This window comes from Zootermopsis nevadensis, unplaced genomic scaffold (genome assembly GCF_977971745.1).
Source record: "Zootermopsis nevadensis isolate Lab colony 2312 unplaced genomic scaffold, Znev_1.0 Znev_ptg000006l, whole genome shotgun sequence".
NCBI classification, from domain to species: domain Eukaryota; kingdom Metazoa; phylum Arthropoda; class Insecta; order Blattodea; family Termopsidae; genus Zootermopsis; species Zootermopsis nevadensis.
The window spans coordinates 14,451,217-14,479,124 of NW_028259138.1; the positions used below are offsets into that span (position 1 = coordinate 14,451,217).

Consider the following 27,908-nt stretch of genomic DNA (forward strand, 5'->3'; position numbering starts at 1 on the left):
AGTTCTGAAATCCCTCGCAATTACAGAAATGTTGTAAACGCACTAATTAACGCTGTTCTGTTGACAGAGTTGTTGTCGCTTGGCAAAATCTTCGTGTGAACAAATTTTCTTCAAATCCGTGACCGAATACATTCGTACAGATCTGAACCCTTTAATCTCCATTAATTTCTCAGCGTGAATGAATTCCATAATTTAATTTGTCTGCAGAAAGTTCTGCGCGGCTTTAACCATAACAACGAAGAAACGCGTATTTGTTATGAACGTCTGAAATGAGTTACGGATCTGGGGGCCTGATACGAGCCCGTAAGATACGCTAAAGTAAACGTTCTTCATTTGATGCAAATGCTGAGTCCATCAGACACAAGAAGACACTCGTTTTATTTGGGGCTTGACTTTTTATTGGGGGGGGGGGGGTCGATACTTACGCAGGGTACAACGGATGGTGTTGGGGGTGTCGTAGTATGAAAATTTTATATAAAGAGAAGGGAAATGGATCCTTGAGACCCTGTTGCAGCTCTACCGGGAGGACGAGCCGGAGTGTTCCGAGCTTTGTCAGTGCAGCGAGGGCGAGTCTCTGAGCTGCAACACCGTTTGCGTGGACAGGGCCCCGTGCAAGACGGACTTCGCCTTCTACAACCACGCGGCCCCCGCGTACCAGGCGTACCGAGGACGCTGCCTCTGCTACTCCGGCCGCTTCATCTGCATGCGCCCTACACCAGGTGAGGACGTCGCACCGTCTAAATTCCTCATCAACCGCGAGGACTGCCGTTGAAGTTCACGGGCACGGATTCTGACTCAGCGCCGGTATTCGCTGCTTCAGTGGAAGCTCCTTCAAAGTCCGCGTGTCCTGGGGCACTGCCCCGCGGTCCCTTGATTAGAGCGACGGTGTGCGCTTGTACATTTGAGATTCGGGGTCAGGACCCCAGAAAGACCGTCCCCTGGCAACACAATAAGGCACGAAGCACTTCATTACCTAATACGACGAGTCAGTTTAAATGCGTCAAGTGATATAATAGTAATTTGATCATCCATTAAGAGGCACTAAGTCAAGCCGCGTCGAATTCAAGAGTCAGTGAACCGCCTGATAAGAAATCGCAAGTCGATTTTCTTCCAGAAATATTAAAATAATCAAAAACACAAAAACCGTGTTTGATTTCGGCGGAAGGGCGGATTGATCAGTGAACATCTTGGTTTCTGCAGTTCCTGGTCTGTATTCTGACGTTGCAGTGTCGCGTAACAACGAGTCATTAAAATGTTTGCTTTCGAGTAAGAGAATAAGTAATCTGTTCACCGAACCCAATTAGACATTTTCCAGTAATCCAGGTGTTATCACTGGGTAAACATAAGCCTACAGAGAAACACAGACAAGTGCGACTGTCCCACAAAAGACAGAATTTCTGTCTTTGGAGGACAGTGTAAAAAAAGTGTAGCCTTCGTCCGGGTTTGCCGTCGGCAGCAAAAACTCTCGCATCCGTGGCTCATTGTTTGTGATAGGTGAAAATGTACGTATAATCGTCTCAGCGCAGACGTAATTAAAGCAAATACGAAACATTTCAATTCCATTTCGTGCGATCAACTCACCCCAGCATTGTGTCATTCTCTTTTCTCGCCCTCTGTCACGTCAGAGACAGAGAGAGACAACGCGGAATTGAAAGTTAATCATAGAGTGTGACAAAGACGGAAATAGAATGTCAAATCCCATAAATCAGCAAAATTAGGTAAACATGTTTGTGAGATTATAGCGTGGCGTCGTCAGAGGATCAATGAACACGGTTTAGTTCGGTATCGAAATCATTTTATTACGTAACATCCAGTATTTAGTCAAACGGAGTTCTTGCCTCTTCATATTTGAGATTATTTTCGTTTCTGAAACCACAGGCAATTCTAACATTAAATTAAGAGTAGAGACACGTGACACTTTCGCTGACATTTGATATTTCCCATATTTCGAAGTGGCCGCTCCTCATAACATTCTTGTGCCAGTGTCAGTGTTTTGTTTCTTTCGTGATTTGAAGTAGCAAGAACTTGCAGGACCAGGAGAATAATCGGAAGATAAGATTAAGATAATCCGAAACTGCAGGTTGCGGGGATGATATATTAATGCAAGTGGTTGAGGAGAGTTCTTTGCGTCGAACTTCGTTATTATTGAACTCTAATTCCACAGAATAAGTTCCGAAACATGTTTATAACGGAGAAGTCATATGAATATTTATCCCAGTTAGCAGTGGCCGTCCCGAGTTCGATTCCTAGCAGAGACAGAGAATCCAAAATGACTTCGGATCACACACAGCCTCCTTTCCAGTGGGTCATGGGGTCACGTCCGCCTTCCGCTGAAATTAAGAATGCGTTGAACTTGCTTGAGCTCGTCGCCTGCGTTCGTTATTTGTATATTTTGTGGCATTAACCTCTTCGACGATGTCACGAAACTCAGGCCTTGTGAGATCTTTAGCTCTGCAGCGAGATAAAAGCAGGAAATACTGAGGTGGGATTGCTCCGAGACATAAGAGTTGTTCGCAAATTGCAGACGCATACAAACTACCCCAGGGCGTGTTCCTGTTCCTGGGCTACAGTGAGACTGACGAAGCTCTGCTCAAGCCTCACAGCAACCTTTCGATACAAGACGCTGTGGGTTCCCTCCAAGACTTCATGCACCACGGACTCGCCAACAAGGTACGTTCACAGAATGCCGTGACCCAAAAAATGGCCTCGTGTAAGTTCGGGGCGTCGTTTTTGACCGAAGCAGATGCTTCCTTAACAGTCATCTTCGTGATGTGGCGCGAACAACAAAGTTTGAAAGTCGTTGTACTTTTCCGATCTTGTACCTCGCCGTGTCACTGAGAATAATGACCGCCGATGGTCACCAAATGTTCGTCGTCATTCCAACTAAAGTCCATTAACTGAATAATTACATTTTTATTTATTTTAATTTTCGGAGTAGCTTAGTTTCTGCCCGTACAAAAACATGTTAATCATTCCTTTCAAAAATTGCTGATTCACAATTTATAAATCAGCTGATCTCGATCGGTTGCTAAGACACTGAATAAAGGGATTTTGGTCGCCTTTCCCAATCCAAGATTCTGATAAAAACTTAGGGAACTGCGACAGAGTAATTGTTCAATGTCCGGAACACCTGTAACATTTACGTAAAAGTAATCAGTGGAGAACACCGCAGCATTATCGAATAAAATAACCGCGGTTTACGATAGTAAAGCCAAGTTTATGTTTCCATAGATCGATAATTTTGTTACAAGACATCCAAGATTAAACGCGTTTCCCCTTAAGTTTGAAGTGTTGTAGTTCCAATAGCATTTGAAGAAACTTCTTTCTAATTACTGACGAAAGACCGTAAGATTTTTTTCTTTCATCGAAGCATTTGACTTCTTGGATTGGCAGTGCTCTGTTTCACATTCAGAATTTATATCGCGAACCTATTTTCCTGCTCTTAATAAATCGGCGAACGCAAGGCGTGAAGTGTTCTCCTTTGTGTTGCAGACCACGTGCACGCTGGCATTGTACAACGTGACTAAGGAAAACCTGATTCTGGTGGCGAAAATCAAGAAGGAAAGTCGAGGCGCGAACCCTCGACCGTCACTCGACCTCCTGATGCGGGAGAAGGTATGACCACGCACATGTTTAAAAACTCTTCGGTCCTTCTTATGATCGCGCGAACACGCGTCATCAGATGGAGCGTCCACTGACAACGGGCCTATTTGCGTTCTAGTGCACTTCTGATATAAACACTCAAGTCCATTCTTCGCCGATCACATCAGAGCATAAACCGAGAGTTTCGTCCCAAATTTAGTTGACGCGGAGAGCCCCTTAATTCGGCAATTTGGAAGGCACTTTTGTCGCCCAACACCTGACCCAGGTCGTTCGTGGGCAATCGAGCGAAATGCTAGTTTCATTTTACCTACGTTAATCGGCCAAGATAGTTCAATGTCCTCACTGGGCTGCTGTTTAACTGCGCCTGTTTCTTGTATGCTGACGAGGAAACGCGTAGAGCCCAAGTTCTCGGATTGTTTCAGTTTCCTAATCGTGACCCCCAACCTTTCCGGAAAGAGCTTCACGAATAGAACATGTAATAAATAATTTTGGGACAAATACTGAATCGAGTATTAAAGTGGCGCTTCTAGATAGGATTATAGCAGTAGCTAAGTACTCTAATCGGCGCATCACAGCCTTCCTTGAATCAAATTCGCGCCATTCAATCCTTTTTCCTAAAGATTCCCCGTACAATTTTGCTCCCGTGAATTCTCAGATCGTCCAAGGCGTTGTTACCGTCGAGACACCACGACTAAAATTTGGCACGTTCTGCGTGCCAAATGCCACTTTCATCTCACGTTTCCTTGATCTAATCCTCTTCTTAACAGGTCGTGAGTACAAAGCACCCGCCTCCTGTGACGTCGTCCTTCTCGGTCGAAATATTCAGTCCATTCTGTTCCTGTACGAAACACATAATCTAAAATCTTGACTCATGGGCATATTCTCTATAAGATATTGTTAAAATTAAAATAAAGGTAGCAAAAATTACAATTCGTGCCTCGTAAACGACGGAATTTCAGGTGTTAGCCTTTACTAGACGGGGTTCATGTCCGATGCTAACGAAAGTACGACGCCAGCGTCCTCTTCTTGCGTGTTTCTATGGCTACAGGAGGAGTGCGCTGGACCACTCCACGACATCAGCGAGAAGATCAACTCTCACCACCCGGAACTTCATTCTCACCTCCTCCTCTCCATCTTCAAGATGGCGGAAGTGGAGGTGAAGGTCCCGGATTCGAATTCGGGGCTGCGCCTCTCGACCGGGATCCCCGTCGTCTTCGTGCTGCTCCTGGAACAGCTGCTGGCGTCGTGACGGCCCGAGCTAAGCGCCCACTGACGGGCTTCTTCTCCTTCTTCTTCTCATACATATCCAACGCCAACAACTTCTGTTGCGGACGTCGTACCTAACAAACCGGAAGACTGTCGTGTTCGCTGTGCAGAGAATTCGTTTACTGCAAACGCAGCTTTTTGAACAAATTTAGTAAGTGCACGAGTGACGTGTGGACAGGAACTTTGCAGTTGATGTGGCGAACAGCATTTATCACGAACGGTTAGCTACTAAATTGGGTTGTACCAAAAAGACTTTGTGGACTGAATATCCATTTATTGCAATTAGCAGCGAACAAATATGGCTGCTTAGGAGTTTGTATTTCAAGCCAGTTACAGCGAGGACGTATAAATGTCCACTGTCTGGGTCCTTGTTCCTTTAGATACACTTCAGACCTCCCAGGTTACGAGAAATCCATGCCATTCATTCTAAGTGAACGTTCATCCCTCGCTTTATTTAATTCCATTTTGGATTTCAAACTAGAATCTGCCTCATCGCTTTGAAGGTGGATTGCATTTGCGCCAAGTCACGATTTCTCCTCTGCTTGAATGGCGGTCGTCGTGAGTGAATTTTAGAGTTTACTGCCCTCACGAATTTGTCTCTGTTCATTTTCGAAGATTTCCTTTCCGGGTTGTAGAATTCCAGTCGCTAATTTGATTCGTCCTTTGGGGTGTAGTTTTACGTTAGTACCAGGTAAAGTTGGACGCGTCTCAGGTCGTAAGAAGGCCACAGACTTTCGAGTGTGTTGTCGTACCTTCAGCAGAAATTCTTTTAACTAACCATGAAAGAAAACGAATGTCATACTTTTATGGAAGTAACCGGTACGCAGGTAACTTAATTTTTCTAGGAAGACGTCAGAACGCCCTAAACAAAAGTAAATCTTCGGTTAATTTCGTCACAGTCTGCGAGTGCACGAGGATTGACGAAATCAAGACCGCCATTGATTCGATTTTACCTCATTTAGTCCTTATAAGGCGAATATGGCACAAAAGACGAGCGAACTCGTTTCCCTGATTGGTCAAAGTCTTATGACGCGATATTTCAGACGGACAAGTTGGCTTCTTACCAGGGCGAGTCGAGTGACGATTTCATTGAGAGGCAAAACTTATGCACCGGCCATTTTCATCGACGTCCGTAAAGCTTACGACACAATTTTTACAACAGGACTTCATGCTTACTCCTAAATCATAAATTGCCGGTGTCACAAAAATTAATGGAAGTGAACGCGAGCGGATGTTTTCAAAGGCCGCGTCCTTACACACGCACACGACCAGCTGTAAAAGTATTTCAATTTTTAGATGGCGTCGTTTATACTTGCCGGTAGATGGCAGCGTTTCGTGAGAACATTCTGTCTGCATCTTCAGAGATGAATAACATAAGAATAACGCCATTAACATCCTCATCGCCATGAAAACTTTAATCTCACATAAAGTAATTTTTTCAATAAAAAATTTGCACAACTTTTTGGCATCCATCCGGAAACAAATTCTATTAGCAGATTATAAGCACAGGCAAACTACAAGTTGCGCACTTTTGTCACCGTGGCAACGAACAACAAATTTCTGAATTTGTACTTCGCACCTCATAATTCCGCAATGATGGATGCAGAGTCGGTCTCCGAAATCTTATAATTCTGCTCAGAAATCGCAGGGCTCAGGAATATGTTATTGTCTCATTGCCTAAGACGCACTTCGTATATAAATTTTCACCGCATTTGATTTTTGAGAGAATAACTGAAAATTTTTTAAATCTCACGCAAACGTACATTCTTTTAACCCATCTTCCATTATATTCCATTTAAAGTAACTGCTCGTGTCTGTAACAACACAGACAAACAGGAATGTTCCTGTCGGCAACTGACGTAAAACTGCAAGCTCAGGAACTCGACGTTTCCTTCGACCTTCTGAAAATGTGAGCGTAAACAATATTTAGAACGTGCAGCAGACACGCGTAAATATTATTCATATTTCGGTGAAATTTAATTTAATTTACGTGTTTTAAAGTAAGGTGTACTCGTGGGCGTTGTGACCCTTTCAAAATTGAAAGCACGGGCTAAGGACTGACGAGAACTTAGATCGATTCGTAGTTTTCCTACTCGACATCGATGATCACTCGGTGAGTTCGTGTAATTTTCTAATCTGATGACCCAAGTGTGGTCCACTTTTAGAATACTGTTCTTTACTTCTAATAAATTTATTTTCAGAAATACTTTATGTTATGGGAAATTTCTGGCGCAATTGCACCCTACTTTAATCCCTTCCCTTCCAATAAAATAAGTTGTTTCATGAAAAAAATGACTGTAGCGGCTACTTATGCCTTTCATGCATTCAGCTTCTGTGACCTCGTTTCGTTTTGACCTCAAAAGTAATCGGCGATATTATTTTTAAAATGTGTTTTTGTCGTGAAATCCTGTGTGCTTGAAATGCTTATGGCAGTATTTGAAATCAGCTGTTTGTTACATCTTGAAATTTTCACCTCAACGTACGTCCGTTCACGAGAAGAAAGGACCCGCCATTTTTCCTTGATCTACGTAAGCGAAATCCGGCACCGGAAGACGTACGGAGCGAGAGAGCGAGCAGATGACGCTCTGTTACTCCGGTCTCTTCACGTAAATGCTTACGTGAAATTAAGTGACTGACAAAGAAAACAATCAGTAAAATATGTGTCGGTGTTATTCGTGTTACTATTTTGAATAATTAAGGGCGATCAGATGTCAACGATAGAATATATTTGAGCATTTGTGCGAATCGTTTAGCCATGCAGCCATGATGTAAGGGAAAATAGTTTATTCATTCGATACAATTTGGCTTCAGTCCTTGTATCCTCACCCACGACACATTCGCTTTTACTTTTATGGACTGGATTACGCACGACATATTCAGTTAATTATATTCTTGTTATTATTTCAACTTAATGAATGCGAGTCTGAAACTGTCGCATTACAAGAATAAATCGTGATCAGAGCACTCAGTCACTCTACTTAAACAAAGACGCATATCAATTAGAGGTGATTTTATGTTAGAGATATTAATGTTGGTATCATTGGTATATTTTTATAAAATATTACTGTTGAGATTATAGTTATAATTTAACTTTTAATTTAATTGTTTTATTGTTATTATTGAAGCGTGGTGTGCGACTGGTGTGTTATGTTTGTGTTATTTGTGCAGTAATCATTCCGTTTTGAAATGACTGTGATGATTTGTGTTGGCTCCCAAAGTGTAATATCAAGCCATGAACGTCTTCCTGAAGTCCCTCCCCAGGTGTCATATCAGCAAAGTGACCGACAGTCTATCAAAATGGTGCCAACAAACACGCGTTATGTCCGCTCGGGTTTTCCCAAAGCACCTTCATAATTTCCGTTGATGTGCTCAGTGCATGGCGAAGATGGTCCAACAGACTTTGTCTTCAACATTCCTCGCGGGACCAATAAGTTGTATTCTCGTGGCTAAAATTATCCCGAGGACCCCCTTGCTTCTGAGTTCATCTTCAAAAAGTTAGACAAAAAATTGCCTTAACCTTAACAAATTTGGGCATTAACTTATTGTGAATTTCGTTGAGTGGGTTATTAATTCATCATGAAGAACAATTCTGCATTATTAATACGCAATTCACGTCATGATTTGGAATAACAAATCCAAGTCGGTTCATATAGATCAAGATATGCACCGATGGTCTTCTTTTGTGAGCACTGGAATGAACACTTAGACCGCGAACAAGGCAAGGAGGACTCTGTTCATTAGAATGTGTTGATTGCGCGTTCAGTTTATTGTCATGTGTGTGAGTAATATTGAATCGTAAAATACTTTCCGATTTTCTATCCCACTGAAGTTACGCAAAAACTTACTTTGAACAAATTAAATTATTAAAACATGAAAGTCCTACCATTTACTGCCAGTCCGAGGAAGCGATTGACAACAAAGTGTTTAATGACGGGACTTCATCCTAGTTTCTTTTAATCTTTAAACTACAATGATTATATATATGTATATAGGATACTTAGTCTCGCAAGTTCCCTTGTTTTACTCCTGTGACGTGTTTAAGAAATAAATTTGGGCGTATTTTGCAAAACAAGATGAGGATTTGCTTTTGGCTTACATCTCAACGAGGACACGTTAATACGTAACATTTCTGCTGAACTAAAACAGATGGCGGAAGGAAAGCTGAAGACATTGCCTGTTGGTCCGTAAATGATTTGGAGGATCCTTTTTCCTTCAAACGAAGTAGTCATTCCAAGTTGCAGAGCTTGAAAGACAAAATCTTCGCATCTCATTCACTGCCCACTACAAAGAACAACAGAAGTCCCTGGTGACGCCACTCCCCTTTAACAAATAAATCGGCTAGGCCCCCCCCCCCCCGCTCTCTCATTATCTCAATGCACAACTACTTAAGCTCAAATATGTGTAGTCACTTAGGTTATTATCGCTTAAATCGAGGACAGTTCACCCGCCATAAAGTAGATTTCATTGTAGTTCGGAAAATTCCGTACACTCAAGAAAACGTGCCACGCGAGGGCGTGTGGGAAATGCAATTGGTGACGTCTGTGAACCTTTTGTTACATCAAATCTGTTGTTGAAAAGTGTAAATTTTATTCAATAAACCTGTTTTATTTACTCGATAATACTCATTCACCCCTGTCTGCGCTTTCCAAGTAAAATTTTAAGCTGTGTTTGGCGTAAAGATCCAATTCAGAGTATGAGATAGGGCTCAGAATTATTTACATTTCATGTGGAAAGAAACATGTCTACGAAGTTTGTGTTAAAAGGGATTTTAAGATGTTCGTGAATTCCGCAAAAGGATATTATCACGAGGCAGCCGTGTTCAAGTTTTGTCTGCAAAAAGGCGTTCAAAATTTCTGCGACTGAAGGCTCGCCGATCTGCAGCTGTTTGCCCACGAGGTCAAATGATCCTGGTCTGCCTTTACTTACATTACACTCGGCTGTTCCTTTCTGGTGGATCGTCTTCCGGTAAGTTATGCATAATTCATAATACTTCGTAATATTTTGCTTACATTTCGGGCAGTCCGAAAATCTGTGTGTGTTCACATTTAAAATAATAATTCTTATATTTCTCTATTTGTATCAATCGAAGTAATAATGTAAACGAAACAAAGGCTAAATTAAGAAAAGCAGAATGTCAGATTTTAAGATTCCCTTTTCGCAATAACGGAAGGACTGTCTTCGTAATCTGCGCCCTCCGTTCGTGTGTTGAAATAGGGAAATGGTCTGACACAATTTCACGTGATGTGACGTGCGTGTACTCTGACCCCTCCGCTCTTTATCTGATGAAGTCGTGTCATCGTGGCCCTTTGACCAGGATGAAGGGGTCGCGTAGAAACCGAAGAGCCAGTCAGAAATCAGCCTCAATTAGCCGGAGGCCTCGCACTGCAGTCGCCCGGAGAGATGCCAGCGAAGAAGTGTTCTCACGCGCTCTGATGTTACAAATATTTGCGTGTGCTGTGCCGTGGAACGTGTGAAAATACCACCCAGAGAATTCTTTTTTGAGGAAGATGAGGGAGTCCGGCTGTAGGACACACACACGAGTTCTTCTCGTGGCTGCTGTGTTTTTACTTCGGTTTACGGGAACTGGATCAAGTGAGTACTCTGAGACACTTATACTGGCTTAAGATCCTTAAGTGTTTCAAACCAGTAATGATCGATGTGACCCACCAGGATCGGCTTGTGAGTAATCCCGCCTCCAAGAAAAGATTAATGACTCTTGCATCAGAATTTCCTGCACGCCTCGTCTGGATGGCCTGCAGCTTCTCGTGCAGGTCCAATAGGGCACAGACAACTTGCTCTTAGAATATCTGGAATCGACAGTATTTTCTAAAGATGAATTTTCTTCTCTAGTTTCTCTGGACGTGACTCAGTATTACTCTTGACTCATTGTTTTAAAATCCTTGCTTTCGTGAATACCTTTCACAAAAGAAACTCTTAAGACACCCCATTTGGAGGCGGATAATTAATAACAATAGTAATAATTACATCCATTATAATTTTATGCCCGTCCAAAAGTGCGATTTTACCCTCTGAGTCTGAAGCAAGAACATGAATAGAAGTTGCATGGAAACAGCCGACCAGCTTGACAGTTCAACTGAAAAAAAAAAATACACAAAAGCTAATATTAAAAAATGTAATTTGTCGGGTCTAGCAGACTTTCACGTAAAATTATATTTTATAAATCGGGCTTTCTTGTGCTGATGGACGGTAGAATATTTTCATCTAGTTGTTAACAAGCGTCTGTGATTCCTCCATAATTTTGCATAATTAAATAATTAACTTAATTTGAAGAGCGTTTTGATCGCGGAGGGGGTCTGTCAAAGTGTGTGTTTTATGCATCACGCAACACTAACGAAAATTGGACACACTCATACAGCAGGCCCCCTTCACTCACTGCAATTTGAGCAAATATGGCACGCAAGAGTTAAATCTGGTCGATGTTTTAGAATTCGCTTTTTGTACGTGCAACGAAGTAGGTGCTATTGTCCAGTAGTGAAGCTTGGAACTCGGAGTATGAGTTGAAGTTACGGGCATGTTGCGTCTTTTTTTAATCTCTTGTAATCAGCAATGCAACGTGACGCGTGCTCAAATTCGTGAGGTGGCAGAACCAGTCTTCGCCGTGATTTTATGACGTGTAATCCTCTTCTATATTCGCGCTGACATTTGTCAGAGATCAGCGTGTGGCAATTTAGCTGTTGCCATAATGGAGGACCACATCAAACGAGTCGAAAGACTGATGACAAACAAACAAACAAACAAACAGTAGCGTTAAAAAGTCTATTATGTTAAAGGAAGTTAAGTATCCGGTAGGTAAGAAGTGACTCCTTCTGAACTTTCCTCTAATACTGTTCACTGCTTGAAACATTGCTTTATTTTTACAGATCCACTGAAAGATCCAAGCATCTGTGGGCGTCCAACGTGCACTCGTAAGTACATGCATGTCTGAAAATATTTTCATCCTGCATTAATTTTATAAGAAAGTTGTTTTACTTTTCCAAGGAAAGCACAGATTTTAATTATGGAAAATGGATAGTTCTAAGTTTCCAGTCCTTCATAAACCATCCGCTGTATGTTTTAGTTTACGTCATAACTAGAACGTTTTTTAGATTCATAGATCTTTAATTGCCGGTTGTCAGATGATATATTTTTATCCATTCAATATCTATCGGGACAGTCTCGACTTCGAGTTATTTCGCCCGGTCAAATTGGCCGCCGTCGATAATACCTGTGTCAGGTTCTTGTGATGTAATTTTCTATTACGGCTAGTGACGTATTCTTCAATGTATTTTCCGCCAGTGCCACATTTAATCTGTTACAAACATAATTATGCCGAGTGGCTAACATTCCTACCTCTGTCCCTTAAAATAATGGAATCAAATACTGACCCAGAGACCAGCTGGGATAATTCTTGGTTTTTCTCAGTTCCTCCAAGCAAACGCACAGTATGGTAGAGCACAGGTCCCTTTTTTTTCTTTTGAAGGTGTTAAACAATCTTTTACCAGTTGTATTTGACATGAGTAATGCTAAAAGATTTTAAGAATTATCGCTATGTTTGGAATCGTGGCACCCAAACCATCAATAACGAGACTTCGATGATGTAAATTCTTCACTTTTCTCTAAAAGTAGGTAGTTTCGCAATTTATTTCCTGAAACAACGAACTACATGTTCTCTCGATGCATATTCAGTATTTTTAATGTTGTCCTATTCCACCGCCTTGTCAGTTTCTAAGACTTTTTTTGTACGTTCAGACGTGGGGCTTTTCTATAGGAGTTAGAAATAAAACGTTCGATGTTGTCTCGATCTGGTTTCATGTAGTAACTTTGAACTGATGCACGTGACTTATATCTGGTGTCGAGTCAAGTATAAAAGGAAATATTTCATGTAAGCGTAAGCACACCCCCATTTTAGTTGTAGGCTATGTTTACGGTTTCCAACAGTGCGTTTCTGGCGCTGGAGTGTTGGTACGTATCAAGGGACGATATCTCGCACTTGCGCAGGAATCCGTCCATAGTTAGCTTTTTGGTTGCTTGGGCGCGCCACAAATTGGGGAAAGACGGCCGGGCGGGAAGATGATTGCTGGCATGCGCACTAAGCTGTTACCGGAACAGACGTAGAACCGCTTGAAGTCAACTACGTATTATGTTTTTGTGCATGTAACTAGCGAGTGTTGTTTTAGAAGTGGTGCTCTATTTATTGCTAAATAATAAATGTATGCACTATAGAAGCGTGGACTAACAATTCACAGCAAAGATAGAAATGTCATTTGAAATGTGACTAGGAAGCCGAACATAGACATCTTTGGGTTCACATTACAAAGGTCACCTCCAAGGGTTGCAAAATACCGCAACATTTCGTCAAGAACAATAAAACGCATAAGAAATTAAAGTAATAATTTCGCAGTTGACAGTTGGGTAGTCAATACCCAGGAAAACACGGAAGCGTGCAAATGTCTGAAATGTAGAGGTGGATGACTCTGTCCAACGTCATTGAAGATTTTTATTTTTGATGGAAGGTGGTACCGACCTGGAAAAAGATTTTCCCTCTTTTAAAGGAATTACTTATTTTGATTCTACAGTTACAACTTTAAGGCGAATATTGAAAAAATGGGTTTCAAATGGAAAAGCTGTGGGTCCAGAAAGGAAAACATTAATTGAAAGGGAGAATATTGTGAACTGGAGATGTACATATTGCAGCAAATAAAATTAATTATGGATGCAGCTAAGCCATTTTTGTACTTGGGTGGATGTCAATTTGACATTTATGAAGTGCTGACAGTGCACGCTGTGTCTTAAAGTCTGCAGTAGGCCAACTAGGGATACCGGTGTCATCTCAAAAGACACGCTGGGCCTTTAAAGGTTAAAAATTATCCCAATATAGAACCAACGGAATACCAGAAATCATTAACATTCCTTTTCCTGCTGAAGGCTGTAGTTTGAACTCTTTGGCATCTTGAGAGGTTAAGTGCTTCCACATGTTCATTTAATCTTTCAGCACAGTTATAACTTTTTTTGGTTCATACAATTATTACCATGTGAATTGTCATTATTCTGTAAATTTCACTAGATTTCTCAACCTATTGTCATAGAAACCATCATTCCTGATTGGTTCATACTGTCGATATAGTAGCCATGTTAAATCTGTCACAGTAATATTGCTACTCGAAATACGCTGAAAACTGTCCAGATGCAAATAAGTAAAAGCTCATACTTTCTATCCCTGGTATGCATCAGAGCTGCTCAAATCTTGTTCTTAATCTTTTCTGTTCATTTACAAGCAAGAATGAATTTCGCCTCACTCATCTCCCTTATACATAATTTTTGTACTAAATATCTGCTTGCTTTAGTGCCTAAGTCAATGTGAGATCTTCCATAAATCCATATTTATTGCTTTCAGCTGGGGGGAAGTTTTCCTACCTGACAGCAACAGAATATGTGTATGAATACACTAGTGAAATCAGCACGTTATTTGGTGGAACAAGCGCAAACAAATCATCACTGTATATTTCTGCACAAGTATCATTGATATTTCCAACATCGTGTGAAGGAGTTCTTCAGGTAATTGTAAACTGAGTTTGCATTTAATATTTTTACTGATAGTATGAAATGTTTTTGAATACAGTGTAGTTCTCTGGTTGCGCGCCGTGAGCGGATGAATATAAGTATATGGCAGGAGTCATCTTAGCAGTGCATATACGCAGTTAAAATCTGTGCTTACTTTCTTCGAGGAGCCGAGTCCTTCGCGAGAAGCCAACAGTCGCCAGCCGCTCAGAAATTCCCAACATTTTATGGAACCCGAAGGTTCATTAAGATGTTCACAAGAGCCCGCCACTGGTCCCTATCCTGAGCCAGATGAATCCAGTCCATGCCACCCAATGATGTCTAGGTCTTCCCAGTGGTCTCTTTCCTTCTGGTCTGTATGTATTCCTCTTCCCTCCCATGCGTGCTACATGCCCTGCCAATCTCATCCTCCTTGACATGATCAGTCTGATTATATTTGGCGCTGAGTACCACAAAATTTAAGTTATTTGTAATTCTGTCTCTCCTACCAATTTCATCTTAGGTGTCGCAGCTGTCGTTAACAGAAGAGGCACCGGCGTATGACAGCGAAGAAGACGCTGACATTCTGAGTCCTGGAATTCCTCATTCAGCAGAATTCAGCCAAGCCATTAGTCAACATCCGTTAAGGTGACAGTATAACGTAGTTTGTGCCTGTGATCTAAGAGTCTCCGCAGAGAGCAAATATATTTGCATGGTTGATACTGGAAGAGAGACGCGGACAAACGTAGTACAAATGCATCTAGTTTTGTTGATCGTAGCGCTGGACCTTTTGATTCTGTTGCCAGTTTATTTTACCATTAAATAAAATCGATTTTTTTAATTAAACATAAAAATTTCAATGGTCAGTATTTATTTTGGTTTGGTTTTATGACCTTAGTACTCGAATAATGAGCATTTTTGTGTGGACTGAATTCTTTTTCCAGGTTTTCTTTTATTGATGGACTTATTCCAGAAGTATGCCCCCACTCGAATGAGACGAGTTGGGTGCTCAATTTCAAGAGGGGAATTCTCTCAACACTTCAAAACACTATGAAGAGGTTTGATGTGGACCATCACAGCACAGATGTAAGATGCTTAAATGTTTTGCCCATGAAGTAAAAAAACATTGATGAATTTTTCAGAAACATTTCATTTGACTGCTTGTAACTTTATACATATTACGTGTAACAGACTGATGTAAATGGACTCTGTGGAACGAAATATTCTCTGATGGGGGCCAGAGAGACGAGCCTCGTCATCTCAAAGAAGAAGGATATTTCCTCCTGCACTTACAGATACAAGCATCATTCCATTCTTCAAACAACACCTTATCTCTTCAGACAGGTAAATACGTTCAAATGGCATGAAAAAGCGAAAAGTTGGTTGAATTCTTTGAATGCCATAAAAGCTGTAATAACAAATTTTGCTACGTCACAGAAAATTCCTCTAACATGTAATTTTTAAAAGACTTCAACACATTGTACGCTAGTTTTAAATATGGAGTTCCCCGAAGGCCAGTTCTACGGCCATCGCTTTTCATAATGTGACTAAAAGACCTTCCTCTGAAAATAAATGTGAAATCAGAAGCCACATATTTTCTGATGGTAAAAGTGTCAAGTTCTGTAATTTCTGTAAAATGTCAAACAGTTCTTTCTCGCGTGAACAAATGTTTTACTGCTAGCAAGCAGGCCCCAAATGTAGGCAAGACAAATATAATAAAATTTATAACAAATAATTCACTACAATTTGTTATAATGGACCCATGCGGTTCACAAACTGTTGTTCCATAAAATAAAAATAAAAGTAAGTGGACGTAACCTCGTCAAGCAGGCGCTTTTGCCCACCAATAACAACCAGGTAATGACATCCGTTTCGTACTGCCCATATTCTTAGTTAGTTCATAACATTCAAAAGTGTGGGACCCATGACATGTGGAAAATATTGTTTTAGTCAAAATATTTTTTTTGCAAATAAGTCACGTTTTGCAGAAGGAGGCGGCGTGGTGTCCACGGTCTCTTGTGCTGACATTTTCAGTAGACGTCAAAGTATTTATGCATCTGTTTCTTCTAAGCGTGCACTGGTTGGCATTTTGACGATGAAATAATCTTTGCTTTGTCTTCAATTCCAGAGTTTTCAGCCGATGCCTATCATGCGCTCTAATAGTTCCTGTGAGATGTCAGTAGACCACAATATCTACAACAAAATTGTTTGCCAGGAAGTGCATCTGTTTCAGCCATTTTCTAGCAAGGATAGTGGCGCACAAACCATTATAAAACAAGTGTTGACGCTAGTTACAGAGAGGAACTCGACTTCAGATTTGCCAGGTAATCTCTTAACAGCAGCAACCTGTGTTTCCAGAGTCTTGCGACCTGTCACTTTTTTCATTTGTTTTTGTTTATTTACAGTTAATTACTCCTGCAAAATATTACAAAAGGCTGTCAGTTTCACGTTGTTCTCGTCTGTTCCAGACCTTGTAAATCGTAGATCCACGTTGTTGTTTGATCATGACCAAACGCCAAAGCCAGTGTCTGGCGAACTGAGAGCCTCTTGGGACCTTATCAAGGCAATGTGCAAGTTCAGTACAGTAAGTGACAGCCTCAAATAAAAATATATAATTTATTAATTACAAAGTTAATGCAGTATGAGAGAGGATGTATCATTTCATTTAAATATGACTGATCTTCATATTGAAGATTTCTTGATCCCTCACACTTGTTCTTTCTTTATAATCTGGCATCCATGCATGTTTGCACTAACATGTGCTTTAGATACTTTGGAATGTTACTTCACAGGAAAATGTTGTGACATAATCAGTGATAGACAGACACCTAGAAGGCAGTGTTTTGATAGCATTTAGTTGTTTCTTTCATACGCCTTTATGTTATAAATTTGTGTCTGGTATTAACTCGTGGCATTAATATGTATATTACTTGTCATATGTGCTTATCGTTTCAAATGTACTGATATTTTATGTAAGATTTGAGGTTTTCACAGCGGTGAGTATGAAGATTTCTGTCTTCTGAGTTGTTCCGGCACCTATAAACCTAGCCCCACACACCCTATTGGCTTATTTATCACCCTGATGGCGGAGGCAGTATGACCTCAGAAACGTTGGTAAACATCGACCAGACTACACAGCGCAACAACCCAGAAGACAGAAATCTTCATACTCATCGCCCTGATGATGGAGGCAGTATGACCTCTGAAACGTTGGTAAACATCGACCAGACTACACGGTGCAACAACCCAGAAGACAGAAATCTTCATACTCATCGCCCTGATGACGGAGGCAGTATGACCTCAGAAACGTTGGTTAACATCAACCAGACTACACAACGCAACAACCCAGAAGACAGAAATCTTCATACTCTGATGACGGAGGCAGTATGACCTCAGAAACGTTGGTTAACATCGACCAGACTACACAGCGCAACAACCCAGAAGACGGAAATCTTCATACTGATATTTTGTTTTAGGATGATATTCAGCCCGAGTTCCCAGAAGCGTTCACAAACTTTATTCATACTGCAAGGTTGCTGTCATATCCAGCTTTGTTACAGTTGTACAACCGTGCCGCAAGCATCTGCAGAACAGGAAGGTAATGTACAGTACGAGAGGTTTTAATTTGAAACGCTTTCATAATTGAAACACGCGTGATGATAAAGTTCCGATAAAAAATTTGTTCGTTTTGAGGTGTTATGATTTTTCTTTGAAGTCCTGTTTATTAACATATTTCTGTTTAGTGTTATGAAAATCTGCATAATTTTGGATAGTGTCATCCTCTAAACAGTTTGGCAGTAATTTTAACGTTCTGAAAATAGTGATGATGTGGGACGTCAGTTTCAAACTCCGCATTCTTCAACTGCTGCTGCTTTCCAGATACAAAGCATTTATAGTTCATGTACCTAAGGTATCATTTAGTAACAATTAATCACAGACTTCATAATTTCAGAGACTATTATGGTCTTTCAATAAATTTGTAATAGTCTTGTGACAAAAATAATATGAAAAATTATGTCAAAATAGTTACATTACCTTGATGGTGGGATTTAATCAACATATTTGATTATGTATTGAGATTTGTGGCACTGAAGTGCAGAGTTTACGGTGTTGTTAGGTATAATTCTTAATTTAATATAAAGTGAGAAGCAATTTTTGTAAATCTATGTGATTTATTTTCAGGAGGCACATTTTGGATGCCCTTCCAATGCTTGGCACTAACGCTGCTATTGCAGTTATGAAAGATACCATCCTGCAAAATACTGTGTCCCAAGATGTTGCTCATGAGTGGCTTCTGGCGTTGTCATTTACACCAAGGTACATGTTAGAATAAATTGAGTGGAACCTCCGCTAACATATTCACTGTTACGAAAATATGCCATGTCTTTTTAGCACTTTCACAGGTAAGCCTCTTATGTCAACGTGCATAACACCGGCTTTTGTAAATATGATAATTCTTGATACATTTACATTCACCCGTGGTTTCGTAATGCTGCACATGCACTATCAGCGTGAATACTGCTATAGTATTACAAGAGGAGACGACCATTACCGTCCGAATTAGCATAAATTTAAAATCATCGCCGTAAGCCTAACGAACAGTGATCAAGGTGTGTGTGATATGTACATAGATCCTATATATTTTTCTTTTGTAAATACATTTCTTGAATTATTGTGGGATTTGTAGAATAATTTATTTTTGTCTGTTTTAATATTTCTACAGGTCCAAGATGGGAATTAGAAAGATTTATGGAATTATGACAAGTGTAAAAATTACAGATATAAATACATTTGTCTAATTGTAAGAAGTAATTTATTGTTTGTTTTATAGACCTGATTTACAGACAATCAGAATAATTACACCCTTGCTGAAATGGAGCAAGGCAGACGCCCAATTCTTTCTTGGTGTGTCTACTGTTGTTCATACATACTGTAAATGGAACTCAGACTGCGAAACGCAGGCTGAAGTTGCTGACATTATTTCATTCCTTGAGAAACAAGCTCGTACTGGCTGTCAGCTGAAAGGAAAAACTGAAGCAACCCTGGAGAAGGTGTGTCAATTTTTCTACAATTGTTGTGACTAATTTGTGTAAATTTTATAAATATATAAAATTCATAACCTTGAACCATTTTCCTTGTTTCCCTGTTATATAAAATAAGATGGCAAATGTGCAGGCACATTCCGATTTGGTAGTAGCCAAAAGCAAAGTAAGCCCTTCTGAAATTTTGTGTACAATCATTAATAATTGAGCTCTGTAAAGGAGCAAAATTTTGGGTGAGATTTTAAACTGACCAGCTGGGTCATTCTTTGTTCAGACAGCTTAGAATCATAATTAATGCAGACTATTTACGCACCTTAAAACGTGTTTCATTTCAGGCCCTGATAGCCATAAAAGCTCTAGGGAACATGGGTGTTGGTAAGAGTATCATAAATCCTACTTTGCAACATTGCATAGAACATAAACTACTGCCCACAGAGGTCAGGATTGCCGCTGTAGAGGCCTACAGGTATTTGAAACTCTTCACTTGTTTGAATGCCTTTGTCATTCTGTCAACATCCATCAACTAAGTACATAAGTGATTAATAAGTAATGTAGTTAGCCTAGTTGAGCGCTGATAAATGGTCCTGAAACATTTTTATATATTCATTTTAATTCGTTTGTAGGGTTATTATTCTTTACAGCGTAGTTTCAGAGAGACATGTCTATGTGCTTCATTTAGGGATTCTGTGAAATTTAATACTTTAACTAACGGATAGATCGTAGAATTCCGCAGTGCTGCGGGATATATGAAGGAGGGATCTCTTGTCAGTCTAGTGTCGTCCATTCTGTGTCTATGAAATCTTTTATCATTCTTAGAGTTAGTAGAACAAGCTTCTAAAGTTTGATCAGACATTTCAGGACCACTCTGTATACTACATTAACTTCTTCACGCTGATTGTTGTAAGCCAATTATGTAGATTATTTAGTCAATTTTAATAAAAAAACAAACATCTGATTTATTTACAGTGTACTGAAATCGTACTTTACTTTCATGAAGTGTTTATGAAGATAAATGAGATAAAATGTTGCTCTTTTTACAGACGACTTCCTTGTGAAGAATCGCGAGAATACTTCTTGAATCTCTTTCGTGATCAGTCGGTTGATTCAGAATTACGTATTGCGGCCTATTTGGAGGTGATGAAATGCCCCACTTACATTGTGATTAAAACAATCAAACACTCACTTGATAAAGAAGAAGTTAATCAAGGTTAGAGATCTTTTATAATTTAATTTTTTAATTTTTAATTTTTAATTTTGTCAATTTAATGCCTGCAATTAAAAACAAATAGCAACGTTTCAGTTTGATACTAAATGTGTGATTATAGGGAGAGCAGTAGCCATTTTTGCAGCCAGGGCAAGATAAAAGAGTTGTTTCCTTGTTTTTTTAGTTTTTATAACTAAAATACAAAACAACATTTGTATATTTTCAAACTTCATGAGAAGCATATGAAATCAGTTCTCACATTTCAGATCCATTTCACACAGGTAAAATTTAGTGATGTGGAGTTTTTTGTTTTAATTTTTACCTTTCCTGGCTGTGGTTGATGAACCCAGAGCGTAAGGCCTGCTCAACTAGGCCTAGGTTTGTACTTGTGTTCTCTCACTACAGGAAATTTATTTTTTATTATAAATCTTATGCACGGTAGTCAGAGAAATACTATTATAGCAAACACCAACAGATGCCAGAAATATAGCTATTAACAAATTAAAAATGGTTGAAATATATGATTTTACGTCCTTTATCAATGCACTGCAATTGATATTTATTGTTAAATAAAAGTTATATTATTATTATATTATATGACTTATTAAATTGGTATATGTAAATATTTTGGTGTGGATAAGGAATGAAGTACATTTCACAAAATTGGAAGCATTGAATATCTGATGTTTGTTTATTAACCTTTTGTTATTTATTTATTATTATGTAAATTATGTGTGAGTTTACAGAATGTCAAACTTTTGTCATTTGCAGTTGGGTCTTTTGTATGGAGTCACCTTCACAATTTGTTGAAGTCGTCTAGTCCCAGCAAAGTGGAAATACAAGCACTTTTACAAGATAAAGACCTTGACAGTAAATTTAGTAATGATGTGAGAAAGTATTCTCATAACTATGAAGGCTCCATGTTTTTTGAAAATTATAATTTTGGTAAGTAAATTTTTGTGTCCAAATAAGTTTACAGGAAAATTGATTTTTTAATTCAAGTAATATTCGCATTTTTATGTAAAATAAAATTATAATTATATTATCTAGATTGTAATATTCAATCAGTTTATTTCAAACTGAAGCTGATGTCATAGGACATAAAATTACAATTTAGAGTGTTTAGGTAGTGAAGAGTATTCTGAAATTTCATCAGCTATCTTCCCATTGTTTTAAATGTTATTGTCTAAATAGCTTTTTCATGTTTTAGCTTTATTTTTCATTCTGAAAATACTGTATCAGTTACATTTGCCTTATGGTGTAACAAAGTTATATCTTGGAGCAATTTAAATTTTGAAAATTCTTTTATCGCATGTAAGTGATTTTTACTGATTGATACGTCTCAAATTCATTTCATTTTCAGGTGGAAGCTATGAAAGTAATGTTATCTTTTCACCAAAATCTTACCTGCCACGATCAGGAACATTCAATGTCACTGTAGACCTGTTTGGAGAATCAATAAATATTTTGGAGGTAAGCTGTCGCATCTAAATTAATATTCTTATAAATGAATAAACTGTAAAAGGTTCATAGTAGTTTTGTTTCTACAAAGTACATTTGTTATATATAACACCTAACAGGATGTATTAATTGTGTAGGATTTCAAACTCTGGATGGTAAGAACGTGTAGTAGACGTGCATGTGTACAGATCCGTTAGGATTGCGCGGTGTGTTTCTGATCACAAGATGCTTGATATGACTGCGCTTCGTGTTCCTATACTAGAAATTAAAAGCGGAAAACAAAGACGTTGCATTATTTATCTGAAAATATTTTGGCGGTGCACTTTTCATAATATATTACTTTGGGGTAGCCACAATATGGGTGTAATGTCAAGGTATACGTGCGTAATTTTAGTGAAGAAGCGGCTGTTTGGAGGGCAGGCACAGTGGCAGATCTGAGATTGAGGGGGCACAAGTTTTGAGAAATAATGTGATCAATAAAGAACTTATAGCCCCATTTGCTGAAACCAACAGTCTTGCACCTCAGCTTACATCATTTTCAGTTTTATGGCCGCCAAATATTGAAGTTGTCTTTCCACACATTTATTTGTGATAAGCTTTGTTTTTTTTATCTTATTAATTAATTGTTGACTTAGAATGTGCAGAAATATTTTAATCATAATCTTATTTTGAAGGTAGCTGGTCGCATGGAAGGTTTTGAGCACTATATCGAGTCTATTTTTGGACCCAAAGGTGCACTCAGCAATGCGAAAGTAAAGGAAGGACTTGATAAACTAAGGTTCTTACGAAGTACAACAGAAGACATGAGGTCTAAAGTGAATGCTCTTCCAGATGTTGTGGATACCAATTTTGATGATCCGAAGGTCAGTGCAGGAACATTCATGAGTATGTTTTGCGAACTCAACTGTCTAGCTGCACATTTCTGCATTTCCATTCCTTTATTTATTACGCTTTATTCTGTTGTGTATAAAATGACATCTATACATTGCATTTTCAATAAGATAACTTGAGAATTACATAAGAAAATCTGAATTAAATTGTCACTGTACTCTTTCAAGTACTAATTTACTAATTTGTGAGTGTAATTTGTTGTTTTTCCAGGCATCTATTGCAGTAAAAATATTTGGAAATGAATTAAGATACCACAAGGTTGCTGGTGATGACGGTGTAAGGGCTGCATTGAATTCCATTAATCCAGTACAAAAAATAAAACAGCTGTTGTCAGGAAAGGTAACAAATAAATAAATAAATAAACCACAGACATGTCATAACGCATTGCTACTTGGTTATTGATCACTTGTTTCGTAATGCGACATAGCTAGGCATTCCGGGAACTTGGTTGTCACACCTCGTATTTCAGTGCAGACGTAAGTAAGACTCCCAGTTTAAGAGAAAAATGTTTTTAGGAACTTCATAAAACCTATTTTATGACAACCATTATATGTAGTATATTATAATAAAATGTTCATGGGAAGTTTATAGATATGATTAATAAAGTCTGTTTCTGTAACTTACCTACGGATACCATTCAGTGGCATAATGGACATAAATTCATCATATTTATTTGTGTTTCCACCACTTATACTTAATATAAATTAGTAAGGTATCTCTAAGCTGTTTACTTTAGAAGAAATGTGCAAATGTAAATATTTTGTTTTCAAGGAAATTAACTACAACAGCGCTGCGCTGTTTCTAGACACCAGCTACATTGTACCAACTTCAACAGGACTTCCGATCAGTTTAAGTGCTGTGGGTACAGCTGCAGTCAACTTACAAATGTCAGGGTCCATCAAAGCGGGTGACTTTTTGAAGACACACGAGCTGGATGTTGAGGGCAAAATACGACCAAGGTGCATCCCAGATATTGCGTTTTAATTTCTGATACTGTCTTTATGAATGCATTGATTTATATGATAAGAAAGTGATTAATTTCATTTAGTATAAAACGTTTTTTATAATCTGTTGATTTCAGTGTTGCTATAGATGTTGTTGGAACAATGGGTGTTGATGCCTATTACGCAAGTACCGGAATCAAACTACGAACTAATATGTATTCTTCATCAGCTGTGGAGGGTCAGCTAAAAGTTCGAGGCACCAAACTTGTGAGCCTGAATTTCAATCTTCCGAAGGATAAAATTGAAATAATCAACGCAAGGTAAATAACTTAGTAAAGTTTTAAATTAACTAAATTCAACAGACTTTATTGTAGATTTGTTTGTTTCACATAGGTTTAAAGCAACTACAGTGAACTCCCGATTGTCCATGCGTGGATTATCCAGCCTGCAGATTATCTGTGCATAACTTTTTTACACAAGCACAGACATGTGTTAACTAGGCTTTCAGCCTCATTCCACACCATGCTCTTCACTTCAGAATGGCGAGCTTTGGTTTTGGGACAATCTACAGAAAATGTTATTGAATAGTAGCTTTGCTGTTAGTCAGTCTCTCTTCCCCCTTCTTTGTCTCTCTCTCTCTGTCTCTGTGTGCGCGCGTGCGTGTGTTTTTTCAATGCCCTTTATGGTTATAACTCTGAATTGAATTTTTTGGTAATGCGTTAAATGCTGTTGTACTTGATGTGGTACATCAATGAGAAGTATCCTGTTAAGGGACAGCAAAATTGTTCAGTGTAGCTGTGGTAAGACCTTATGTCTGCCCCAGAGAAGTGCTGTTCTTTTAGTACCTGCAGAAGAGAGGTTTCATTGTTTCAAATGAGAACTGTGAACCTACTGCTAATGGTAATGTATCATATTAATGTAACTTCAGCATTCATAACAAAAGTTTGGATTTGTCTGTTACAAAGGGTTCAATACTGTTTCAGATCTGAACTGATAGTTATGCATGGTGATAAGGAGGAATATCAGGCTGGAATCAAGAAAGGCCGAGTGGAGCAGAAAGTATGCAGTTGGCAGTCGCTTGACCAAACACTTGGTCTGAACTTTTGTGCTGATTACCAGTTTCCTGCATATAACTTAAATAGTAGCAGTCAATTTATTTTTAATGGCCCTACCAAGCTTGCCGCAAGTCTGCAAAAAGCTGATCCCACTGCAAAGAAGTACATGCTTGAATACAAATGGGACACTACTAAAGTGAGTGCTATAAATGCAATATCTGAACACATTTTTAATCCCAGCACAGTTGTGTGCGGGTAGACTTTTCTATTCCTTATCTCTCCCCCCCCCCCCCCCCCCCCCCCATGAGGACTATATACAATGTTTAAATCATTTTCACCAAGCTAGTCAAATCTAATTTTATAGGAGAATGTTGTTTCAGTTAACACCAGTGTCCAAACTATGTGTATAATACTTTGTACACAACAGTAATTCTATTAAGCGTATTCAGTAAGTAAATATTTCTGAAAGTATTATGACCAGGTCATAATCTAATTTCTTTGCAAGTCCAGCAATCACTCCCACATGCAACAGAATGACTACATGTTTGATTAATATTGCTTATTATTTTGGACATTCTGGCTTGAAAATACATCTCCATGGAGTAAGTAGATTAACATACACAAAATGTTTCATTAATGCTTGTAACCGATCACATGTACTTTTTCTTTAAATTAATGTTTATTTCATCCACTGAGTGACATTATTCACACCATCAGTTTTTGTCTGGGGCAGAATTACGTTCCCTTTGGAGATTGTATTTTCCGTTATATGTACATTTGTGCTAAGGCAGTGGTAGAAATGGTCTGAAAGAATAATTACTGTGTGTAATTTATTTTCAGGAGAATGTGACTGTTGTAAGTCTTGTATTTGATACACCTGAATCCAAGTTAAAACGAGAAATGAGCATGAGACTACACCTGGACATGAACAGCCAGAATCTCACTCTTCTGCTGCAGTCAAACAGCAGCAGATTCCAAGCACATGGTAAATACTTTTATAATATTAATGCTTGTGAATTATTTATTGATAGCTGAAAGGGAAATGAAATGAGTGTTTAAATTTTTGCTAACTCTGTGTTTGTTTTATTGACAATTCTTTGTATAAGTATAATCTTTTATATTTTAAAGCCATGGAGTTACGATGTGAATATGTATACTTATTCATAAAAATGATTGACTCATTCATGTAATCATGCTTCAAGAAAGAGATCTCAACAAACCATTTAGTGTTGTGCCCTTCTTAAGGAATTAATTGTATATGTGTGGATATGACAATTTACCAGACTGATTTATTCAGTAAAACATATAACAATGCTTTAAAACAAACATTTCTTGTTGCAGGGAAATACAAAAACACTGAAAATGAGAAGTATATTCAGTTTGGTCTAAATATTGATGGTAAAAAACATTTTGATGCAGAAGTGGGATTAAAAATAAAACAAATAAAATATGGTTACTCGTATCAACCCAAATTTTACCTTGGAATTAACAATGAAAGGATTGCAGAGCTTTCAGGTTAGTCGTTTCTGTTGCATGATCAGGTAAGTTGTATTAAATTTAGCTATATTAATTATGTGTATCATCGTCATTATAACGAGTGTTTTATAGCCTTTGTGGCAATTTCTCGCATCCCAGTCACCACCTTGTCCTTTCATCTTCTCCCAACTGTCTTCTTTCCATTGTTTTTCTTACTTCATCGAACCGTCTATTTCATGTTCTTCCTCTTCTTCTGCGTTCTATCTGTATCGATTCCCATAACTTTTGGAGTAGTCTCTGTTCATGCATGCATCTTAAGTGTCCATACCAGAACAACCTTTTTGTTTCGCTAGTGTCCGTCCATGTTCTTTGAACTTGCACCCTTTTTCTGATTTCTTAATTTCTTATGTGTTTGAGTCTTGTTACACCGCAGCATCTTCTCCAGTAATTCATTTCTGTTGCATTTATTTTTTGTGATAATCTTTTATTTATTACCTACATGTCTGACCTGTAGGTGACACAACTTTCAAAGTCGTAAATTTTATTTTTTTTAAAAAAAACACCCTTTACTGCAAAGAATTGAATGTAGTTGTTGCTGTCTTATTTTAACCCTTATTTGATGTAATGCTAAGGTTTATGATGAGCCAGCTATGTTAACCTAGCAATACAATGACAGTGAATTACAACTAGCATTCACGGTGGTAGGTCTGTGTTTTATGTCTGGACGTGACTTTGAGTGTTCAGAGTTGGTGGCAGCATTGTAATGCAGAAAGTAATGGATCAGTTTGGTTGGAAAAAGAGTATGCGTATTCATGAGTAATAACTGTCGAGGGTTGCAATTACTGATAGTAGTAGTGTTGGTTTTCTTGATTTTTGTATCTCTCTGACATGAGCAATTTTGTTTGTGGTTACTGTTTACTTTAGTACACAAACAGTTTGGATTCGTGGATTCTGGTCCTTTCAATAGAATAACAAAATAACTCTTCTTATAATAATGTTTTATTTTTAAGCTTTTCATTGCATACACATATTAATTTATTTTTTCAGGAAACTTGAAGTGGATTGAAAAGAAAGGTGTTTCACAATGTGATGTGAATTTAGCATTTCACACAAAGAAAGTAACAATGAAATTATTTGGCTATGTTCAAAAGAGTGATGCATCAGTATCTACAAACTTAAAACTGGATTACAAGTTTCCAAAAGAAAAATTAGAAACTGTTAAAATAGAAGCAGAATTGAGTAATCGAACTGTTAAATACTTGTATCAACTTAAAGGGAATTTAAAGATAGGATCGTCAGCGTATTCCCAATTTAATTTCACATCTTCTTTGAACTTCCTTGTAAGTATTGTCCTTATATTTAATGAATCTGTATTTTAGTAAAATTAATTGGTGTATTTTTTCACATATTGAGCAGTATTCCATCCATT

General features: G+C 38.5%; 2 protein-coding genes across 8 annotated transcripts in view; both read left to right on the forward strand.

Annotated features, from left to right (window-relative positions):
• Gfrl (Glial cell line-derived neurotrophic family receptor-like) overlaps positions 1 to 9,480 on the forward strand; it is a 557,991-nt gene extending 548,511 nt beyond the window's left edge. For all 6 annotated transcript variants that reach the window (XM_087343770.1, XM_087343769.1, XM_087343772.1 and 3 more), the window contains 4 exons: positions 515 to 719; positions 2,525 to 2,670; positions 3,493 to 3,615; positions 4,652 to 9,480. In XM_087343770.1, the coding sequence (XP_087199896.1) occupies positions 515 to 719; positions 2,525 to 2,670; positions 3,493 to 3,615; positions 4,652 to 4,852 (675 nt within the window). In that variant the 3' untranslated portion in view covers positions 4,853 to 9,480. The remainder of the gene's footprint in view (positions 1 to 514; positions 720 to 2,524; positions 2,671 to 3,492; positions 3,616 to 4,651) is intronic.
• A 745-nt stretch (positions 9,481 to 10,225) lies between these two features.
• Positions 10,226 to 27,908, forward strand: part of Apoltp (Apolipoprotein lipid transfer particle) — a 67,107-nt gene continuing 49,424 nt past the window's right edge. The window contains exons 1-23 of one of the 2 annotated variants that reach the window (XM_022066811.2): positions 10,226 to 10,461; positions 11,751 to 11,795; positions 14,264 to 14,424; positions 14,930 to 15,054; positions 15,351 to 15,492; positions 15,598 to 15,750; positions 16,535 to 16,730; positions 16,875 to 16,990; positions 17,883 to 18,004; positions 18,589 to 18,723; positions 19,238 to 19,457; positions 19,784 to 19,914; positions 20,489 to 20,655; positions 21,424 to 21,597; positions 22,016 to 22,125; positions 22,788 to 22,976; positions 23,215 to 23,343; positions 23,776 to 23,963; positions 24,086 to 24,268; positions 24,932 to 25,199; positions 25,844 to 25,988; positions 26,345 to 26,518; positions 27,527 to 27,819. In XM_022066811.2, coding sequence (XP_021922503.2) covers positions 10,377 to 10,461; positions 11,751 to 11,795; positions 14,264 to 14,424; positions 14,930 to 15,054; positions 15,351 to 15,492; positions 15,598 to 15,750; positions 16,535 to 16,730; positions 16,875 to 16,990; positions 17,883 to 18,004; positions 18,589 to 18,723; positions 19,238 to 19,457; positions 19,784 to 19,914; positions 20,489 to 20,655; positions 21,424 to 21,597; positions 22,016 to 22,125; positions 22,788 to 22,976; positions 23,215 to 23,343; positions 23,776 to 23,963; positions 24,086 to 24,268; positions 24,932 to 25,199; positions 25,844 to 25,988; positions 26,345 to 26,518; positions 27,527 to 27,819 — 3,651 coding nt within the window. In that variant the 5' untranslated portion in view covers positions 10,226 to 10,376. Of the gene's footprint in view, positions 10,462 to 11,750; positions 11,796 to 14,263; positions 14,425 to 14,929; positions 15,055 to 15,350; positions 15,493 to 15,597; positions 15,751 to 16,534; positions 16,731 to 16,874; positions 16,991 to 17,882; positions 18,005 to 18,588; positions 18,724 to 19,237; positions 19,458 to 19,783; positions 19,915 to 20,488; positions 20,656 to 21,423; positions 21,598 to 22,015; positions 22,126 to 22,787; positions 22,977 to 23,214; positions 23,344 to 23,775; positions 23,964 to 24,085; positions 24,269 to 24,931; positions 25,200 to 25,843; positions 25,989 to 26,344; positions 26,519 to 27,526; positions 27,820 to 27,908 lie in introns of those variants that run through there. The other variant, XM_087343765.1, reaches the window with a different exon arrangement.